Raw genomic sequence first — 21,597 nt, 5'->3', positions numbered from 1 at the left:
CAAACTGGGAAAATATCATGCCTTGCCAAAGGCGGTACCTGACCCTTCTTTATGTCTGACACGGTGCCTAAAATGTAGTACGTATTTAGTCAGTGTGCGTTGAATTAGTGTCCTGTTTTGTATATGGTGAATAAGGCTGGGTAACTACAACAGGCTAGAGCAGGAGGCTGAGAAAATCCAGCCTAGCAGGTTATAAGTATAGACAAGGATGAGGGCTACCACACAAAGGAAGGGGAGGTAGAGAATAGTGACCGGAAATGATGCTGAGATGGCCGCAGCCCTCGGAAGAATGTCAGATCACAAGGTCTCTGTGGTCCCTGTGGCTGGGCTTGGGAGAATACTCGAGTCTCCAGAAGAAAAATGACAGGAGGGATTAGGGCCCTAGTTCTAGCAGCTGGGTAACAAACAGAGGGACCTCTGGTGGAGAAACTGAAAGAGAAGCAGTTACACCAACATGGGACCCAAGAGTAGAGCTAGACCACACAAGAGATGTACTCTGAACGAAGGTTCTTAAAAACCTCCCGAGTCAGGACCCTGCATAGAGACTGGGCATGTGGCTGAGCCTCCAGGTTGGAGGCTTGGGTATACGCTGGCATGGGGATGAGACTGCGGAACTGGAAACAGGGCGGGCCTGATAAAACTGGCAAGAAAATTTCCACAGTCATCCTAGATTAAAATAACACAACGAATGGGCTCCAGGCTTTTCTCCTGTAAAATGCTTCTTAAGAGTGACATCTAGGGGCAAGTGCCTTTTAAAGACACTCCTCAAATGACCTGCTTTGCATAGATTTGTCTGTGGACGTGTTATTTGGCTCCTTGATGGCTTCAGATTTGCTTGGTGCCTACTGTGTGCACAGAGCATCTCCAAAATGCTTGTTTATAAAAGAACAAGTTGTTCCTGCCCTTTAACCACTGTCCTGTATTGAATGTACACTATGTGTATACACTCCATGCCCTGTTCTCTTGGCAAAAGGTACAGCTCTGACTGGAAAGAAATATTTAAGATTTATGTCAATAAGGAAATCTCTACAAAAATGTGAATATGTACCATAATACACTCACATATTTGTATTATTTAATGAAACATTAAATTTCACAGTTGGATTTAGTTCCTCATCCAATGTATGCATGTTTAACCTGCCTCCTGAAGGCTTATTACCTTCCATGTGATGGTGGTCTGTCAATCTGGTCCTGAGTTACTGTGAAACTCACAGAATACAATGTATGATATGGAAGGAAGACACCCCAGAGGTTATCCAGTTTCATCCAGCTCCTCCCCTACGAGGTGCTGTCCCTCCACTACTCCACTCAGCAAACACCTACCGAGTGCTTACTGTGGCTCAGCCCCTTGTGAGGGACACAGGACACATGTGGCCCTGCTGCACAGAGCTCACAGTTGGGATAGGGAAAGACAAACAGCAAACCAGTACAAATAAATGTATTTTGTGATATATGCAATGAAGGACCTGGCAGGGGACTGTGGCAAAGGGTAACAGGAGGGAACTGACTTAGAAGACTGCTCTGCAGAATGACATTTATGCTGAGACCACAGGGCAGCACAGAGCATTCTGGGAAGAAAGCAGTGGGTAGCTGGGATGGGGTAAGATGTGGAGGAAGGCCACAGTGATGAGGGAGCAGATGAGGGGAACAGTGTGGCATGAGGCTGGAGGGGCAGGGGCCTCCTCACACAGGGCCTAGCAGGCCAAGCCTGGATATTTAGATTTTATTCAAAATGACAAACTACTATCTCATGGATGTTAATCAGCCTTACTCAATTTGAAGAGACGAACATATCTATTTCTTAAGTTCAGTTTTTAAGCAAATTCTGATTAATTTACAATCTTCTAAAAAGACTAAACAGTTAATTAATTGAATGAAGGAGAAACTTTAACATGTTGACAGTATTATCTTTGGAAAGCAGGATAATGAATTTTTATGTCTTTTGGTATTTTCAATATTTTGCTGGCTCTTGATTTTAATAAACAACATTTACTAGTTTTAAAATTTTAAAAAACAACACATTTGGGGCTGGGTGCGCTGGCTCACGCCTGTAATCCCAGCACTTTGGGAGCCTGAGGCAGCTGGACCACGAGGTCAGGAGATTGAGACCACCCTGGTTAACAAGGTGAAACCCTATCTCTACTAAAAATACGAAAAATTAGCTGGGTGTGGTGGTGGGCGCCTGTAGTCCCAGCTACCTGGAAGGCTGAGGCAGGAGAGTGGTGTGAACCCAGGAGGCGGAGGTTGCAGTGAGCCGAGATCACACCACTGCATTCCAGCCTGGGCAACAGAGCGAGACTCCATCTCAAACAAAACAAAACAAAACAAAACAAAACAACAAGAACAACAAAAAACACATTTTGACATTTAAAAAAACTTAGAAGCCAAATTTCATTTGCCAATGATATAAATATATTTGTTTATTATATATATTCTATAACTGTTCAGTGAAATTTAAAATAACGTGGTCTAGAATAAATTACCAATGAGTAAAAACACTGTTTTCCTTTTTATTCCTCCCATAAGGGAGATTTTTCTGTGGAGAATTTATCAAAATCGTCACCATTGAAATGTGTCTGTTTAGCACCTGTGTGTAGGATGCTGCTCCAATGGCTAACAAATACTCCTGGGTTCAAATGCTGGGCCTTGGTTTTGTGTTTCTCTATCTAATTATAGCTTGTTCCTGAACTCTCCCCTATTCTAGAAGTAATCGTGACTATGGTCCTAGGCTAAAGTAGCTCCCTTGGGAAGCAGAGAGGTGGGACGCAGTAGAGCTTATTTCAGTTCCTCTTACTTCCATGCTCAAGCCACTAGTTAGGTATGCTTTTCTTTGTGGACCAGGCTCACCTCACCCTTAACAAAAAAGTGGGTCAATTTTTCTCCATTGTTCCTAACAGGTTATTCAAATACACAGCATGTATTAGTTAACCTTATCAATTCAAAATAAGCGATTCACTGGAAATGAGGACACCTTTAATTCAAAATGCAAATGTATACAACATTTCCCAGCTTCCCTAAAAATGGCAGCCTTTATTATACAAGATTCTGAGACACTATTTGGAGAATTTAGAGATGTGGTCCCTGATCTTGAAGAACTTCGATTCTAAAAGACAACATAAAACCAAGAAACAGAAAATCTTTTTGGAAGGCTCAGCAGTATGTAAAAGAAAAAAAAAACTGCCACAAGGTCAGAGTCATATGATGAAAAAATCTGCCGTCCATCTTTGTCATGCTGTAAACTTTGGAAATTCTGCATGTATGTAAGTTAAAGCTGTGGTGTTCAGGTTTTTTTCCTGTTGTGACGGATGAGGGAACACAGGGAGAGGGTGAGCAGAGAGGGGGTGGGGAAGGGGAAGCAGAACAGGTGGAGCTGGAACTCCACTTACTCTTTTTTTTTTTTTTTTTTTTTTGAGACGGAGTCTCGCTCTGTCACCCAGGCTGGAATGCAGTGGCGCGATCTCGGCTCACTGCAAGCTCCGCCTCCCGGGTTCACGCCATTCTCCTGCCTCAGCCTCTCCGACAATGGGAAGCACACGCCCGGCTAATTTTTTGTATTTTTAGTAGAGACGGGGTTTCACCGTGGTCTCGATCTCCTGACCTCGTGATCCGCCCGCCTCGGCCTCCCAAAGTGCTGGGATTACATGCTTGAGCCACTGCGCCCGGCCTCCACTTACTCTTTAAGCAGAGCATGCTACTTTGTTTTATATATTACCCGAGATCTCATTTCGAAAATGGTTTCTCAACTTAAAAGTTTTCAAAGTTTGAAGACACACTGTGATGACTACAACAATGGCGGCTACCGTTTATTGATTTTCTGCTATGATCTAGGCACTGGGCTAAGCATTCTGAATATTTCATTTAAGTAATCCCTAGAAAAAGCACAAGAAGTAGGTCTTATTATTCCCACTTTACAGATGAAGAAACTGATGTTATGAAAGGATGAATAATCATCATATATGTGGTTATTAAGTAGCAGGTCCAGCATTCAAACTCAAGTTTCTCTGCTACGAAGCCCACCCTTTCAACCACCATGTTATGCTATATGTGTGCTTAAGGCTCAACGTGCACAGATTCACAGGCATTTAACATGTATGCTTAACACGTATGTTTAACAGTACTCCAAAACACGGACACACACAAGTACAACAAATGTACCAAAGTGTGTTTTTAGTGGAGCACACTGCTTAAACGTTGCTTTAGCAAAAAAGGTTTTAATGGCTTGAGAAACAAACTTTGGTCACTAAGGATGGAGAAATATTCCAGACTGAGTGGACAGACTGCACAAAGGCTCACTGCAAAGGTTTGTTGCTTTGGGTGGAAGATGCCGATAGTGGGAAGAAACCTCTCCTTGGCCTCCCCATACTGCAGATCTTTTTGTGAAAGAATATTTTGAAACTTAAAAATAGCAACAACAGCAAAGAAAGAGAAGTACTGCTGGGATCTGACAGGGTGACATGGGCACCAGAGGGTCTATGGGAATGTTGTCAGCAACAGGACAGATGTGCAGTCATTCTAGGAAAAATTCCTGGCAAAAAGGAAGAGAACATATATACAAAAAGAAGGAGAGCCGGCTGGTCACAGTGGCTCACGCCTGTAATCCCAGCACTTTGGGAGGCCGAGGCAGGCGGATCACAAAGTCAAGAGATCGAGACCATCCTGGCCAACATGGTGAAACCCTGTCTCTACTAAAAATACAAAAATTAGCCAGGCATGGTGGCACGCACCTGTAGTCCCAGCTACTCTGGAGGCTGAGGCAGGAGAATTGCTTGATGCTTGAACCTGGGAGGCGGAGGCTGCAGTGAGCTGAGATCATGCCACTGCACTCTAGCCTGGGCGACAGGGAGGACTCTGTCTCAAAAAAAAAAAAAAACAAAACAAACAAAAAAACCAAAAAAAGGGCCGTCAATGAGGCCAAATTCCTTGTGTATGTCTGATTCTTTAAGTTGCAGTTTATTGCTGCTCTGTTTGTCCGAAGCAAACAGACAAACAGATGAACCCCGCTGAGAGGAGAGAAGACATGAGTGTTTTCCCCCCTTTAAATGGTGAAATTCTTCCAGGGTTTTTTTTTTTTTGGAACCATTTTTCTGTTCCAGGAAGTTGTCAAAACATGTGATTTTTAACTTTAAAGAAAAACAGGACTGAAATGTGTCAAGTCCCTGGAAATAGCCTGAAACTCAATTGAGTTTATGCAGAAAAACACACACTAAAAATCACAAGACCATCTGGCCACATAGATCTCAGTTTCTCTGACAACACCACTGGAACTGTGGGAGGGTAAGTCTTGTAATCACCAAATTGAAAATCAGTCAGGAGAACAAACAAGAACAGACAGGTTTCAAAACAATGTATCCTACTTCCTGTTCTACTGAACTTCAAGGGTCATGTCGTCTCCCAAGGGTAACCTTGGACTCAAGAAGAGACTCAGGGAAAAGAGAGCAAGTCTGAGATGTGAAATGCAAAGCAAATCATGTTTAAGCTATTTAAAGGGCACCCAAGGCAAATGTACATATAAAGTAATTATTCTTTGTTTGGTGTTTGTGTTGCTATAACATAGGTATATTACAGTAGTAGTTACAACTCTTATGAATTATGTTCATTAACAGTTATTAATTTTGCCAGTGTTTAATTCTCTTGGGTATTTGAAGTATTTGATAGTCAAAACTAGTTACAGACCAGGAAGGAATGGAAAGCCAGTAGAATCTACACCAAGCTTGTCCAACCCGAATGTAACCCAGGATGGCTTTTAATGTGGCCCAACACAAATTTGTAAACTTTCTTAAAACACTGTGAGGCTTTTTTGTGATTTTTTTTTTTTAGATCATCAGCTATCTAGTGTATTTTATGTGTTGCCTAAGACAATTCTTCCAATGTGGCCCAGGGAAGCCAAAAGATTGGACTCCCCTGATCTACACACTCTCAGGGAGACAGACAGACTCATGTAAGAGCTTGTTTACAGGTAAGCAGGAAAAGCTAGAGGTCTTAGCAGAACCTGTGATCAGACCAACAAGATTTCAAATGAAATATTTGGTATTCTCCCTTATAAAAATGAGATAAGCCCAGTTGGTACATCAAGAATTCACCTATAGCAAAAACCAAGAGAAGCTCACAACTTTTGAGAGTTCTGAAAAATATGTGTAAAATTTGAGTCTTCTAGCTAAGGTCTTGAATAGACAAATATCTAGTGGCTAACCTGCTCAGCAGACACCCTTCCTGAAAGCCCTCTTTAGTGCCAGCATCATCCTGGTGTTCCACATTTGCCCATCCCACTGCTTATGCAATATTTCTACTTCTGTTTGGTTTTAGGTGGGAAGATTACTGAGAAGTGTCATTTTGCACCTGGGAAAGGAATGAATGGAAGTGAAAGGGAGGAGGTAGGGTTGGCCATGCCAGAAGAGGGTAGGGGTAGAGGCTGGACCGGCCTCCAAGCTGAGTGAGAGGTGAGGGCTGCGGTGCGCTGCAGGCACCATCTGCTTGGGTGCTATTCTCAGCAGGCGATGAAGAAGGAGGTGACTTACCTGAAATTTCTGGAAGTGTGGGCTTGTCTTCTTTCCAGAAGTTCCCATCACAAAGAGGAAGTCAGGGGTTAGCACAAATGGCACTCTCTCTTTATTAATGCCCAGGAAACTTTTGTAATTCCCAAGAATGTGCCCGAAGTCAATATGAAATAGATTTCCTTAAGAGAAGAAAGTATGACATCATTACAGTGGCACAGCACTTTGTTCCTTAAAATATTTCTTTGAGTTGCCTAAAAATGAGCTATCTTGTGTTGAAAGCATTTTTTACAATGTTTGTCAGTTTGTGATATTTTTCGTCTTAGCAGGTGTGTGAAAGTCGTAGCCACAAAACATTCTTTGAACCAAGTATGTTTTTGATATCCTTCTGCTGTTCTTTAGATGACAGCCAGATGCCACTATAAAATTCTCATCTCAAAATTATTCTTAGAAACATAAATCAAACTCTCTGGCCAGTATGTCATCATTATCCCTAAGACTCTCTCATGCTCTTTATGTAACTCAGGATAGACTGATGTTTTACTCTGCTTGGGGGCAGGGGTTACTCACCTTTTCCTTTTGAGTAGCCGTCTATGGCCATACCATCCTGAATGTATCTAAGCTCGTCTGATCTCAGAAACTTGGGCAGCATGATAGAAGCAAATCATTTTGAGTCTCCTTTGGGTCAATTTCTACCACTACTACTATCACCACCACAATAATCATCATCTTATTTGTTTATCCCTTTATCATTTCTATTGTCCATAGATACATTTTCTCTTTTAATTCTCATAAGAAGTAAGCAATCTGTCCCCATCTGATGCTTTTTCCAGACTCTACTCTTAAAATGGCCCAAATTCATAGAGAAAAATCTCATGCTTTGGTGGCCACTACTGACTACTGTCAGAGTGGACAGTGAACCACTAAAGTGGAGTGGGTTAGGGAGATTTAAGGATATCTATTAGTTCTTTCTGTTCTTTCTCTGCAACATCTGTCACTGGTGATCACTCCCACCTTCGCCAGCTTCTGGGATATGACCCTCTCCTAGTTTCCCAGCGGTCCCTCTAACTTTGCCTTCTTAAGACTCATTTCCTGCCTCTTCTTCCTTCACTCACACCTTAGTCCTCAAGTGAGGTGGTCTCTCTAGAGCAGAGGTCCCCAACCCCTGGGCCATGGACAGGTCCATGGCCTGTTAGGAACTGGGCCACACAGCAGGTGAGCGATGGGCAAGTGAGCAACTTCATCTGTATTTACAGCTGCTCCCCATCACCTGAAGTACTGCCTGAGCTCCGCCTCCTGTCACATCAGTGGTGGCATTAGATTCTCATAGGAACACAAACCCTATTGTGAACTGTGCACAAGAAAGATCTAGACTGTGCACCCCTTATGAGAATCTAATGCCTGATGATCTGAGGTGGAGCTGAGGTGGTGATGCTAGCGCTGGGGAGTGGCTGTAAATACAGATTAACATTAGCAGAGAGGTTTCACTGCACAGAGACCGTAATAAATCAATTCCTTACATAACAAAACCCTCTCAGTGAGTGGCAAGTGAAAATTGAGCTGCATCTGGTGGCAGGCTTTATAGTGGCAAGTGAGTTGAAAAAAAAGTACGCAATAAACGTAATGCTCTTGAAGGATCTTGAAACCATCCTTGCTCGTGGAAAAGGTGTCTTCCAAGAAACCGGTCCCTGGTGCCAAAGAGGTTGGGGGCCACTGCTCTAGAGTAACTGAAGCACCAGTGTCCCTACACAATGACTTCTAAATATGTGCTCTAGTCTTAAACTCCATTTAAAGACTACTCCGTTCTGAAAGGAGCGGGGCATGGGGAGTTAGTGTTTAATGGGTACAGAGTTTCAGCTGGGGAAGATGGAAACATTCTGGGGAGGAATGGTAATGATGGTTGTACAACAAGGTGAACATATGTAATGCCACTGAACTGAACACTTACAGTTAATTACAGTTAAAATAGTAAATGTTATGTTATATATATTTTACCACAATAAAAGTTTATTCTGCACTAAATAAACTCACCTGTCTCGGTGATCATAATATTGTCATTGTGTCTGTCGCCTATTCCAAGAACAAAGGTTGCCACACAGTAGCCTGCACAGGAATAAACAAATCTCTCCACTGCTGCCTGAAACTAATTAAAATGCATTTGAATATTAGTTGTCTTCTAACTACAAAAAACATCATGAATCTACAAATGACTTCTAAAAAGAGACTACTCTGGAAACCATTTTCAGAGAGCAAGTTATTTGTGCCTGATTTCATTAGCGTTATATCTATGAATTGCCACCTTTCTCATTGCTTATATTTTAGGTGAAGATTCAGTGAATCACAATGGCATGAGGAAGAAACAGGAGTCAAAGGGCAACAGCAATTTAATCAAAGGGTTCATTTCCTCTCCATGCATCACTTGCCAACAACTATACAGAACCCATGGTAATTTCTCCTTCATTTGTGAACATGTTTTGCTTGTGACCACTAAGAGTATGCTTGGGTTCACAGATCCACATGTATAACAGATTAATAAGTGCTACTCATTATATTTCCTCCCCAAAAGGCTGCTCACCATGCAAATGAGAAGTGCTAATCCTGTGCAGCAGAAATTTAAACGACAGCCAAACAGCTAACACACAGCTTGTGAAGGATTGAGCATATGCACTTCCAAGGAATGGTGGAAGTGACATTTTCAGCATCCATGATTTACCATTTAGATTAGAGTTCAGCAGCAAATTATAAATTACTTTGTTGTGTATGTTGTATTTCCCAGGTACATAAGAATTTATACATGGTAACTAAATATTTTGGCTGAACAACAAAAATAGCCATAAAAAGTACTAACAGATTATTTGACAGAACCAAATTTTAAGCAAAGCATGCCTGATAATCAAAAGAGAAGCAAATGCTCATGGAGTCCTGAACTGAATGCCTCTGTTTCACAGAGATATGCTGTCACCATGGGAGGGTACTTAAAACCTCCATTATTTCACAAGTAAAAAACTTCACTAATATGTCAGGAGGCAAGACACTGGCAGATTCTCTGAAAACGTGAAGCCACTATTGCTATATAAATGACAACTTGTAAGGAACCATTAGACTGGGAAAAAGCATGAGCTCACCTTTTCTTCTGTAGGGGATTTTTCTTTGAGCCAGTGATTCAGGACTTCATCTTTAAATGCTCCTGTGTTGCCCACTGTGCTTTGCTGAATTTTGGCAATTGTCGTGGCATCTTTCACAATCTCGATCATTCCTATAGAAGGATACACAGAGTCTGATGGAGATTGGGGGCCAGTGCCTGGCCCAGAGGAGGAAAGGCTATGTCTTTGTTGAGTGAAGGGCAGAGGGTTTTGTTTTTTTTTTTTTTTGACCAGAGAGCTATTTTCCAGGTCTATGCTATTGGTTTTCTTATGAGGAATAGAAAGGAAAGAAGGAGGATATGGAAGTTGTGTGGGATATGTTTTCAATATCCCAGAATGACAAGAGGAAAGGGCTGGTTTTGAATAGTAATAAATAAAAGCATTTATATGCTGAGCATATCCTTCCTCAGATGGCAATCTGTGCGTTTTCCTTTTTTAAATTACAGGGTTAAATGTAAATGGTTTTGTAGAGTTCTCAGATCAGAAACTTGAATAAACATATGTTTGATTGAAACTAATGCTGAATGTCTATAAAAATACCTGATAGTAGAGTGTGTAATAACTTTGATAATGTGAATTCTGGAATACTAAAATAAGTGACAGATCTTTCCATCTATTTTTAAATGTTATTTGTGAGAGAAAAGTTTAATGTGTAATGAAATGAGTTAAAGTTTAGAGATGGAGAAGGAAAGAGGAGGGAACAAGTTCTTACTAAAATCATTTCCATGTATAGTCACAGGGATTTGAATCATGCATTCATGTATTTTCAATATATCCACATTAAATTGAGAGTCACATTCACCAGCATGGAAATGTTTTCTTCCTTTTTATACAGATTAAGATTATGATTTTTCAGTTATTAAATGTCTACACTGAAGGAATTATAATCTTTTCAAATGAGCTGAGTGGTCTATTCATCTCCTGAGGTAACTACATACCTATTTTGTCACCAGTTGAAATGCAACCATATGGCAGGAGGCACAGATCCAAAGATTCAGTCTCCCAAATAGACTCCATGATTCGTAGAATCTGGGCATCGAAACACAGATATGTTTATATTATATATATATTAACTTAATATATTTTTCTTCTCCCTTAAAAATAGCAATCATATCTAGTAACACAAAATATGAAAGTAAATGTAAAACATATAAGTAACAACTGTACGTTTATTGGTCAATCTGGTACTCTAAAGTTTCTCTTCTTTGTGAGCTTGTTAATTTTGGTTTCGAAATGTACCTTGGGGAAGAGGATAAATAAATTTCTTGTTTTGTTTTGTTTTGTTTTTGTTTTTGTGTTGTAGATGGAATCTTGCTCTGTCGCCCAGGCTGGAGTGCGGTGGTGTGATCTTAGCTCACTGCAACCTCCGCCTCCCAGGTTCAAGTGATTCTCCTGCCTCAGCCTCCTGAGTAGCTGGGATTACAGGCGTGCGCCATGATGCCCGCGAATTTTTTTTTGTATTTTTAGTAGAGATGGGGTTTCCCCATGTTGGCCAGGCTGGTCTCAAACTCCTGACCTCAAGTGATCCACCCACCTCGGCCTCCCAAAGTGCTGGGATTACAGGCGTGAGCCACCATGCTTGGCCAATACTTTTCTTTTGGAGTGGGTTTTAGCTGTGGTTCATCACCTCTCTGTTCAAATGTTCTGCTCTACTTGTGTCTATTTTACCACAAAACTCTAACATCCTTACACATATTTATTACTCTAAGGCAACAACCAAAGCAGCAGTAACTACAATGATGATAATGATAGTGAATATATACTGATTGCTGCTTTATGTATGATCCTTGCATTGCCCTATAATGTGGATAGGATTATTATTCCCATTCTACAGGTGAAGGAGCAAAGCCTTAAAGAGCTTAAATAACTTGCCCTTAGCTGCCAAACTATGTGCCCCAACAAATAAACAAAGCAGGCTGGGCATGATGGCTCACACCTAGAATCCCAGCAATTTTGGCGATTATCTGGCTCATGCCTAGAATCCCAGTAATTCTGGCAATTGTCATGGTGTCTTTCACAATCTTGATCATTCCTATAGAAGGATGAAGAGTCTAATGGAGATTGTGGGCTAGTGCCTGGCCCAGAGAAGGAAAGGCTGTGTTTTTGTTGAGTGAAGGGCAGAGAGGTTTTTTTTGACCAGAGAGCTATTTTCCAGGTCCACACTGTTGGTTTTCTTATGAGGAACAGAAAGAAAAGGAGAAGAATGTGAAAGTTGTCTGGGAGGCTGAGGTGGGAGGATTCATTGAGCCGAGGAGTTTGAGGCCAGCATGGGTAACATGGCAAGACCCCATCTCTACAAAAAATATAATTTGCCAGGTATGGTGGTGCACACCTATAGTCCTAGCTACTTCAGAGGCTAAGGCAGGAGGATTGCTTGAGCCTAGGAGTTTGAGGCTGCAGTGGGCTGTGATCGTGCCACTGTACTCCAACCTGGGCAATAAAGCAAGACCTCACCTTAAAAAATTAAAAAAAAACAAAACCAAACCACGAAGTACATAAAGGGCAAAGGCAAACTTTCACTCAGAATGAGAGGACCAACAGGGTAATTTTTGTGTTTTTAAAGTGTCCATCTTCAAACAATTCAAAATATTCTACAGATTTATTTGAAATTTAATAAACTTGCAAAAAGTTTGAAGGATTTCTCTTTTTCTTTTCTAAGATACCTCCTGGACAAAACATAGACCATTCTTGAAAGCAAAGCAAAGGCAAAGCAAAGGTATTCCTGTTTCTATATTAGAAATAAGTAAAAACAGAAACTTAGGATTGGAAACATGACCGGTTTTAAAAAGGCTACCTTGAAATCAATGTGATTTGTCTACTTCAAATAAACCATATTAAGTATTAGAAATTATTACCTCTACAACACTGACCAACTAGAATCTGGAGAATATTACTTTACAGACTTGTGAAGCTAAAGTTTATCTGGAAATGTTAGAAAATATGAAAATAATTAGCACTGATACATTGACCATTCACCTTCTGCCCTAACAGTACTTCACTCTTGTCACTTACCTGCAGGATTTCTGTGGTGACCTACTTGTTCATCTTTCTCCTTCCCATCAAATCATTTGCTTGATTTGTTTATGTGCATCAGAGGAGATGTATCTAAAAGAATGCCTAGAGATGTGCAGACATGTCTATGGGCAGGAATGAAGTGAGTGCTGGGGATAAATATGGCTATTTTCTATGTTATCAAGCTTCGAATGGGGTGTATAAAAAAGACATCAGGTGAGGGAGGTATATCTGGCTACTTGGGAGTGTTAGATATGCAACTTGGACAGAACCATAATGCTCATTAGATTGCATATCTCATAGTCTGCAGCCATATTCCCCAAGTGAAAACTCTCTATGATGTAATATTTGATCACAATTCATCATATGAAAGAAGAGAGTGGGAATAGAGCCAGTAGGAGAAAGCATGTTTTTGATGGAATATAGAATTGTTTTCAGATAATTGAAAACAATCTTAAAATTAGCATACCTGTAAAATAAGCATGTCTTGGCGCAGATCATCACCGTGTTTAAAGATAATTCCAATTGTTTCATTTGATAGGGCTGTAGGATCAGCACATTTAAACTCAAGCCACAGTGGTTTTTTCTTGGAGGCCATTACTTTACATTTTTCAATCTGTAAGGAAGCAGTCACATGTTCCCCACACACAATGAATAATGAATATACATGGTGGAGACACAAATTCTCTTGCAAAACATCACTATAAACAACAAGGACAAAGTCCTAGTTGGAAAATGATTTTCAATATTCGGGTAAAAATACAGAAGTTGTTTTCACCAAATCTGGAAATGCCATGTGAGAGCGAATTCACAACTCTTAAACCAGTACCTCTCAAACTGTGCTCCAAAGAACCACAAGAGTCTTTGGAAGTGCCTAAGAGGTATGGCAGATCTCACCCTCCCCACGCACACAGAGCTCTGACACTCCCACATCCTCTTTAATAGACAGCAACCTGGCTATTATATTTGTCCGCCTTCTGAGATTTAATTTGAAAAAAGAATTCTAATGCTACCATAATGTCAAAAAAAAAACACTATTATTGCAGAATCAGATGCAATAGGCTACATCTAAGAAGATGAAATTTAACAGAAATAAATGGAAAATCTGGCATTTAGGTACAACATGCCCTCCCCCTAAACCTCATACATCTAAATAAATTCAAGGCAGGGGAAATGTGGCTTGGCAGTTACTCACTTAAACATAAAAAAGGTAGGTGTTTCAGGCAAAGGTGAGTTCACCACAGATCAAAATTGTGATGTAGTCGTTTAAAGAAGCAAACACAATTTGAAACTGTATTAATATGTCATAATTCCTACCAATCTCTAAATAATGGACACTGGACAGCGTGTGCTTTTGCTATAGCGCCAGTTTGCTGGTAATTGTATATAAAATTAAACATTCAGGGGAAGAACTTCCTCATCTTTTCATGTGGCTTCACTGCTACAGGAGTTGCCGTTCTGCCATAAACAACCAGAAAACTATGCAAAATATATAAAACTCTTTTCAGACATTGAACAGGCAGTGTAGGTCCGTGATCCCCGAGAAAAGGAAGACAAATGAAGTGAGCCCTGTAATTGCCCCAGATTACTGCCTGGGGGCTGTTTCTAGGCTACAGCACAGAGGAAGGAAATCCAGACTGAGCCCAGAGTCCAGCATTCTAAATTACTGTAACTGAAGTCTCAGAGAGGAGAGAAAAGAGACAACATAAAAAATTGGTTGAAAAATTTCCAAATTTGATAGACTATAAACTCACAAATTCAAGGAGCTCCATAGACTCCAGCAGGCTAAACACAAAGGAAACCCATACCAGGGTACATCATAATCAAATTGCTGAAAACCAGAAATAAAAAAGAATCTTAAAAACAGCCTGGGGGAAAAAAAGACATTATGCAGACAGAATCAAAGATAAGACTCATCATCAGAAAATATGCAAGCCAGAAAAAAATGTTACTGCAAGAAAAAAACCAGTCAATCTAGAATTCCATATTCAGGGAAAATATTTTTCAAAAATGAAAGCAGAATAAAGTGTTTCAGATAAACAAAAGCTGAAAGAATTTATTATCAGCAAACTTGCGTAGAAAAGATGTTAGAAGCTCAAGGAAATGTGGACCAATATAAGGCAATAAAGAGTACCAAAAATGGTAAATATGAAGGTGAATAGTTAAAAATTATTTCATCTATTAAGTCTGTTAAGTCTATTTTTTAACTGCTTAGGGCAAAAATAGTAACTTATTGTGCCATTTATAACATATGTAGAAGTTAAAATCATAATAAAAATAATGCAAAGGATGCGGGGGTTAATGGAAGTATACTGTTGCCTGTATAAGCACACGTATATGAAGTGCTTTGTTATTTAAACATAAGCAAGAATGTGTGGTATTGATGTAAGGACAGACATTTAGATCAGTGAAACAGAACAGAGAATCTAGGTGTAGACCCACACATATCGTCAGTCGATACTTGACAAAGGTGCCAAGGTAGTTCTCCAGGAAAAACAAAACAAAACAAAACAAAACAGTCTTTTCAACACGTGGTGCTGAAAAATCTGGATATTCATATTAAAAAATGAACTCTGACCTTCACCTCACACTGTACACAAAAATTAACTCAAATTGGATTGCAGACTTCAATGTAAGAATTAAAACCATAACCCTTCTAAGAAAAAATATCTGCCACATTGAATTAAACCAGAATTTCTTAAGCTTGGCACTGGTGCCATTTTGGGGTGGATAGTGTTTGTTCTGGGGGACTATCCTGTACCCTGCAGGGTATTTGGCAGCATCCCTGGCCTCTACCCACTATATGCCAATAGCATTCTCCCAGTTATAACCATCAAGAATTGTCTTCAGACATTGCCAAATGTCCCTTGGCAGACAGAGGGATTACCCCAGGCTGAGGCACTGGATTAGATAGATTTCTTTTTCATTTTTTTTGAAACAGGGTCTCGCTCTGTAGCCCAGGTTGGAATGCAGTGGCACAAACACAGCTCACTGCAGTATCAAACTCCTGAGCTCAAGTGATCCTCCCACCACAGCCTTCCAAGTAGTGAGGACTATGGCATGTGCCACCATGCCCAGCTATTTTTTTTTATTTTTTGTAGAGATGGAGTCTCGCCATGTTGCCCAGTCTGGTCTCGTACTCCTTGCCTCAAGTGATCCTCCCGTCTTGGCTTCCCACAGTGCTGGAATTACAGGTGTGAGACACTGTGCTAGTTCTAGACAGATTTCTTAGATAAGACACCAAAAGCACAAACCATTTAAGAAAAAGTCGCAAATTTGACTTAATCAAAATTTAAAGCTTCTGCTCTTTGAAAGACACCTCTAAGGAAATAAAAAGGCAAGCCACAGACTAACAGAAAATATCTGTAAAATGTATATCTGATAAAGAATTTGTATCCAGTTTATATAAGTAACTCTCATAAATAAAACTAAGGTCCAGGTGTGGTGGCTCACGCCTGTAATCTCAGCACTTTGGGAGGCCCAGGCAGGTGGATCACGAGGTCAGGAGCTTGAGACCATCCTGGCTAACACACTGAAACCCTGTCTCAACTAAAAATACAAAAAAAAAATTAGCTGGGCATGGTGGCGGGCACCTGTAGTCCCAGCTACTTGGGAGGCTGAGGCAGGAGAATGGCATGAACCTGGGAGGCGGAGCTTGCAGTGAGCCGAGATCGTGCCACTGCACTCCACCCTGGGTGACAGAGTGAGACTCCGTCTCAAAAAAAAAAAAGGTGGCAACCCACCTAAAAAACTGGTGAAATATTTGAATAGAAAATTTTCAGAATAATGTACTCTAATGGAGAATGAGCACATAGAAAGACACTCAACCTTATTATGGAAATGTAAATAAAAACAATAGTGAGATACCACTTCATACTCATTTGAATGGCTAAGATTAAAAAGACTGATAATAACAAGTGCTTGCTAGGATGTGGAACAACTAGAACTCATTGTATACATTGCTGGGATTTTTTTTTTTTTAAGTAAACAGAAGTATATTTTTTGGAATTTAAATGGTATAACCACTTTGGAAAAGTGATATCTTGTAAAATTACACACACACACCATCTGACCCAACTACCCCACTCAAAAAAATGAATGGAAAACAAACTGTGGTATATCCATACAAGGGACTACTACTAAGTCATAAAAAGAAACAAATTACTGATACATACGATAACATGAATGAATCTTAAAAGCATTATGGAAAGTAAAATAATTCAGATATAAAACTATGTACTATATGATTCCTCTTAATAAAAGTCTAGAAAAGGCATTTTATAATAGAAAGTAGATCTGTTGCATTAGCAGAGAGAATGGGAGGAGAAGGACTAGCTGCAATGGGACATGACAGAACTTTTTCTATAACGTCTATGGAAATGATCTAGATCTTAATTGTGGTGGTGGTTATATAATTGTATACATTTCTCAAAACTCACTGAATTCTACTTTTTTTTTTTTTTTCTTTTGAGACGGAGTCTTGCTCTGTCGCCCAGGCTGGAGTGTAGTGGCGTGATCTCGGCTCACTGCAACCTCTGCCTCCTAGGTCCTAGTTCAAGCAATTCTCCTGCCTCAGCCTCCCGAGTTGCTGGGATTATAGGAATGCACCACCATGCCCAGCTAATTTTCTTTTGTATTTTCTAGTAGAGACGGGGTTTCACCATGTTGGCCAGGCTGGTCTTGAACTCCTGACCTCGTGATCTGCCCGCCTCAGCCTCCCAAAGTGCTGGGATTACAGGCGTGAGCTACCGTGCCTGTTCCCTGAATTCTACATTTTAAATGGACAATTTTTATTGTATACAAAGAATATCTCAAGCAGATTTTAAAAAATATGGAAGGGAAATTATCCAGTATTGAGGCTTTCATAACCAGTGATTAGACAAGGGCTTATGAGAAACCCATCTAGAGACTCTCCAGCTTCCCTGCCTCTGCATAAACATTAGCTTTTAAGTACTGGGCCCCAGCAAGCATGTTAGACATCTTCAAGACATAAAGACCACACGGAGACATGCAAGTGATACCTACTGCCAGCGCTCCTGCTTTCAGTCCAGGATCATATGGAACTCTAAAGCTTTTGGGGAGTTGAGAATTCTGCAGGTTTTCAAGCTTTTGTTTAAGTTGTGAAATAACTGTAATTGTCAAAAGTATACAAGAGTTATGTGAGTTCCAGAAATCATCAATATTATCTGTTACATTTCCTGAGAACACACTTATTCATAGCATTCTATGTATTTGTTCTGGTGTAGAGCAGGAGAAAAGAGGGTGGGCCCTGCCTTTGAGGAACTAACCATATGAGGTAGCAAGATACATTGGGCTTAAGGTGAGCAACATAACCATGTACACATATTACAACAGGGGACAGAAATATGTGAATATATGTGGGATAACACATAGACACCTACACAATCCAAGTAGAGAAGGATGCTCTGAGGGTGATGCTAAGGAATTAATACTGTAGTTTTCTTTCCGGCACATTAAACTTTAAACTACCATCTGATTTGAGGAACAGACATTTGAAGAAAATAATACATGGAATTTGGTTAGGGTTCTGTAATTTCTTTTCAGAAGAGGAAGTTAGGTTCTGTAGAGAAGTAGAGAAGATGGATGTGACAGCCTTAAAATTCTAAAGGCAAAGTATGTGAATTAAAAATTACTGGATAACTGACAGAATGAGGGTCAGTACAAATGTTTTCCTTTCTTAAAATACAAATAAAATATTATTATTACCATTATCATTTTTAGGAGGAAGCATTGTAAGAATCAAAGGGAGAAAGGAATTTTAAATATTCAGGAGTTTAAAATACTGGTTGAGTACATGAAGTGTCTACGTAATGAGCCATAGTGCTAGGTCTAGGTATATAAAAATGAAAAAGAGATATTCTCTAGATTCAAGGTTTATACAGTTTACCAGACCAGGATGATATGTTAAAGACTTTAATTTAATGTAGTATCAACCAAAATCTACAGAAATACAGAGAAGGTGTGATTAATTTTCCTAGGGCAGGGGCAGGTTTTCTTAGGGTAGGAATAAGATATTGGAAACGGCTTGAGAGAGAAGGTAGTGTGTGTGTGTGTCTATTACCTTTACACACACACACACACACACACACACACACACACACACACACACACACAGATACAGAGTCGTCTCTTGGTCTCTGTAAGGATTGGTTCCAGGACCTCCTGCAGATATCATAATCCATGAATGCTCAAGCCCCTGATATAAAATGGTGTAGTATTTGCATATAACCTATGCACTTCCTCCCACATACTGTAAATCATCTCTAGATACCTGTAATATCCGATACAATGTAAATGCTATGTAAATAGTTGTTACACTGTACTGTTTAGGGAATAATGACGGGGAAAAAAAGTCTGTACATGTTCAATGCAGATGCAATTTTTTTTCCAAATGTTTTCCATCCATGCTTGGTTGAATTTACGATGTAGGACACCAGATAGGGAAGAATGAATGTATCTCTATATATTACTCTGAGATATATAGACGAGGAAATACCAAAAAATTAAAATAGCCTCTCAAAACTTCATCTTTTTATAAGACTGAAAACTTGAAAACTATATGTGCATATTCAGAGATGTGAAGAAAAAGGTAAAGATTTGGAAATATCTAATCTTTGTGTATGCAACTGTTCTTAAAAACTACATCTTACATCTGCATAATGCTACTTAATTTTTCAGAGTTAAGAATATGTAAATATATAGTTAAAAATTATGAACTTGTAAAAGGAGAGCTTTAAATTTGTTTACTCCATGCAGACAGAAGACTCAAAAATGTGTTCTTGGTGCCTTCAGGAGGATGCAACTTGGATTCCAGGAAGAAAAAGAATTGTAGGAACAAGGGCATTTGGAGATGAAGGCATTTGGAAAGAGAACCAAGAAAATATAGCCACCGTACCTTGGGAACTGACGTCATACTTTTCAGCAGAGAGCGATTTAATATCAAGGGTGACTTTTTGTAACATCTCGATTACTTGGACTTGTTGGGTAAAGTCATGCAGCATGGCTGTGCCACAGCCCCTCAAATAGGCTTCCAGAATCACAGCGAACCTCTGCTGATAGTGTCTGGACTGGGCTATCTCACTTCTCAAGAACCAAAACAAAAAGTGACCAATTCTTTTGTTCTGAGGGCAGGTACAAGAAAGTTGAAATTATTATGACTAATGCTTTAGGTCTACCAGTTAATTCTTGGCAACTTAAAATTTCATGCTATTATCAAAATGGAAGTACTTACTCTCAAACCACGCTTCAGCAGAAATCTGGCAAGGGCGCTATCGTGGTATGGTTCAAATTTCACAGCCTAAAGGAAGAACACATTGGCATTTGTAGGACTGTACTCTATGTTGTTGAATCAGGGAAAAGGAAATGGAGAAGAACTGGTGCTCTACTTTACTGGGTCTTCATGGCTAGAAAGATGAAAATCTTAACAGTCACTTTAGTTTAACCCTGTCTTTTAGAGGACACTTAGGACCAGACTGAACCACTTGCTTAAGATCATAGAGCAGCCGATGACATAACTGGGATTAGAGGCTGAAACTCTTGACTCACAGTCATGTGCTGTTGATAAATTCAAAGGTGAAGAGGTGAGGGAATTCTCTCTAATTAGGTCTTATTGGTTTTGTTGGAGGGGTAGAGGGGAAAGATGGAGACACTGTAACCAATCGATAAAGTGGAAGGTAAGAGAGAATGTGAGAAAGAAAATGGACAGTGGAGATATAGTATAATACATGTAAGGAGAAAAATATTTGTTAGATGAAAAGGTCCTAAAAGCCCTATAGCTTCCCTTTTTGGCATCTCACTGGCAAGTCACTGAACTGTCTCACAGGTCCTTAACTACAAGTAAACAGTGGCTCTAGATCAATCCACACAGAGCAATAACTACCCCCTGCCACACTGTGGTGTGTACAGAGCTTTCTGTCCAAAAGTCCCTGATTTTATGTTTTCTTAAGTATAATTTGATCTTCATTTTTAGTGTTTAGTAATTTTCATATCACTTGGCTGATATTAGAGAATATTGACTTAGTACAGCTCCATTACTGATGAGGAAGAACCGATAAAATGTAAAAAACACAATTAAATCTTGTGAGTGCATAGGTGTTTCATTGTTCTCTGTGCTTTTCTGTAAGTTTGAAATAGTTCATAATTTTAAAAGCAGCAACACTAACAAACATTATTCAGATTATTATAAAAGCATATATAAAGTTAGAGGATAGATGTCATATGTAAACATGAAGAGAGACTTAATATTAAATATCTCAGAGTATACACTTTATGAATAGAAATGGTGTATCCTTTTTTCCTAAGGAACAGAAGAAATTCACATTCTAGTTTATATTTTAGGAACTGGAGGCTTCTTGGAAGGATTTATAATTCTTCCTCTGGTTTTCCAGTTTGGACATGATCACTAGTGGCTTCATCATGTTTCAATTATACAAGTGTTTACAAAAATGCTTTTCAAAAGTATGATCAAATAGGTGCCACTGTAGCTGCATCAAAGGCCTTAATTCTGAGAATGTGGTCTTTTAGCCACCAGTACTCATTTTCGCAATGTTTTAAGTTTCTAACCCAGATGTGAGTCTTTCTGACCTTCTTCAGGTTTCACTTCTGTAAAGACAGTGCAGATCTCAACTAGGAGACCATTTTGATCAGGAATGAGTCATTTAGCCATAGCTGAAAATGTCTCAAGTAGTTTTACAAATGACTATTCTTCTTCAGATTTAAGACCACAAATTCAATGTTAATATTATGTATTGACCTCTTTCATTTAACACATTTCTAAAAAGAACATTATTTATTTTCCAGCTCTTTAAAGTTTACTTGTGAACATGACAATGAAAAATAATTCCTGTTAGCCTTGGGATTTGCAATAGAGCTCATCCAAGTTTTTTTCATGTTGTTTTTGTTATGGAGAGCTAGAAAACTGAAGATTCTTT

The 21,597-nt window shown here is 39.6% G+C and overlaps 1 protein-coding gene across 2 annotated transcripts in view; it reads right to left on the bottom strand.

The window, feature by feature from the left end:
- The window catches only part of PIK3CG (phosphatidylinositol-4,5-bisphosphate 3-kinase catalytic subunit gamma), a 42,523-nt gene that overhangs the window by 14,984 nt on the left and 5,942 nt on the right, over positions 1–21,597 (bottom strand). For both annotated transcript variants that reach the window (XM_030825743.1, XM_012512141.2), the window contains exons 3-10: positions 19,899–19,964; positions 19,563–19,788; positions 17,672–17,775; positions 13,116–13,262; positions 10,573–10,663; positions 9,617–9,747; positions 8,523–8,634; positions 6,516–6,673 (exon numbers count right to left, since the gene is read on the bottom strand). In XM_030825743.1, coding sequence (XP_030681603.1) covers positions 6,516–6,673; positions 8,523–8,634; positions 9,617–9,747; positions 10,573–10,663; positions 13,116–13,262; positions 17,672–17,775; positions 19,563–19,788; positions 19,899–19,964 — 1,035 coding nt within the window. The remainder of the gene's footprint in view (positions 1–6,515; positions 6,674–8,522; positions 8,635–9,616; positions 9,748–10,572; positions 10,664–13,115; positions 13,263–17,671; positions 17,776–19,562; positions 19,789–19,898; positions 19,965–21,597) is intronic.

The sequence above is a fragment of the Nomascus leucogenys genome, chromosome 13 (assembly GCF_006542625.1).
Source record: "Nomascus leucogenys isolate Asia chromosome 13, Asia_NLE_v1, whole genome shotgun sequence".
Lineage (NCBI taxonomy): Eukaryota > Metazoa > Chordata > Mammalia > Primates > Hylobatidae > Nomascus > Nomascus leucogenys.
The sequence above is the reverse complement of the archived record's forward strand: the minus strand, read 5'-3'. Positions and strand labels throughout refer to the sequence as shown.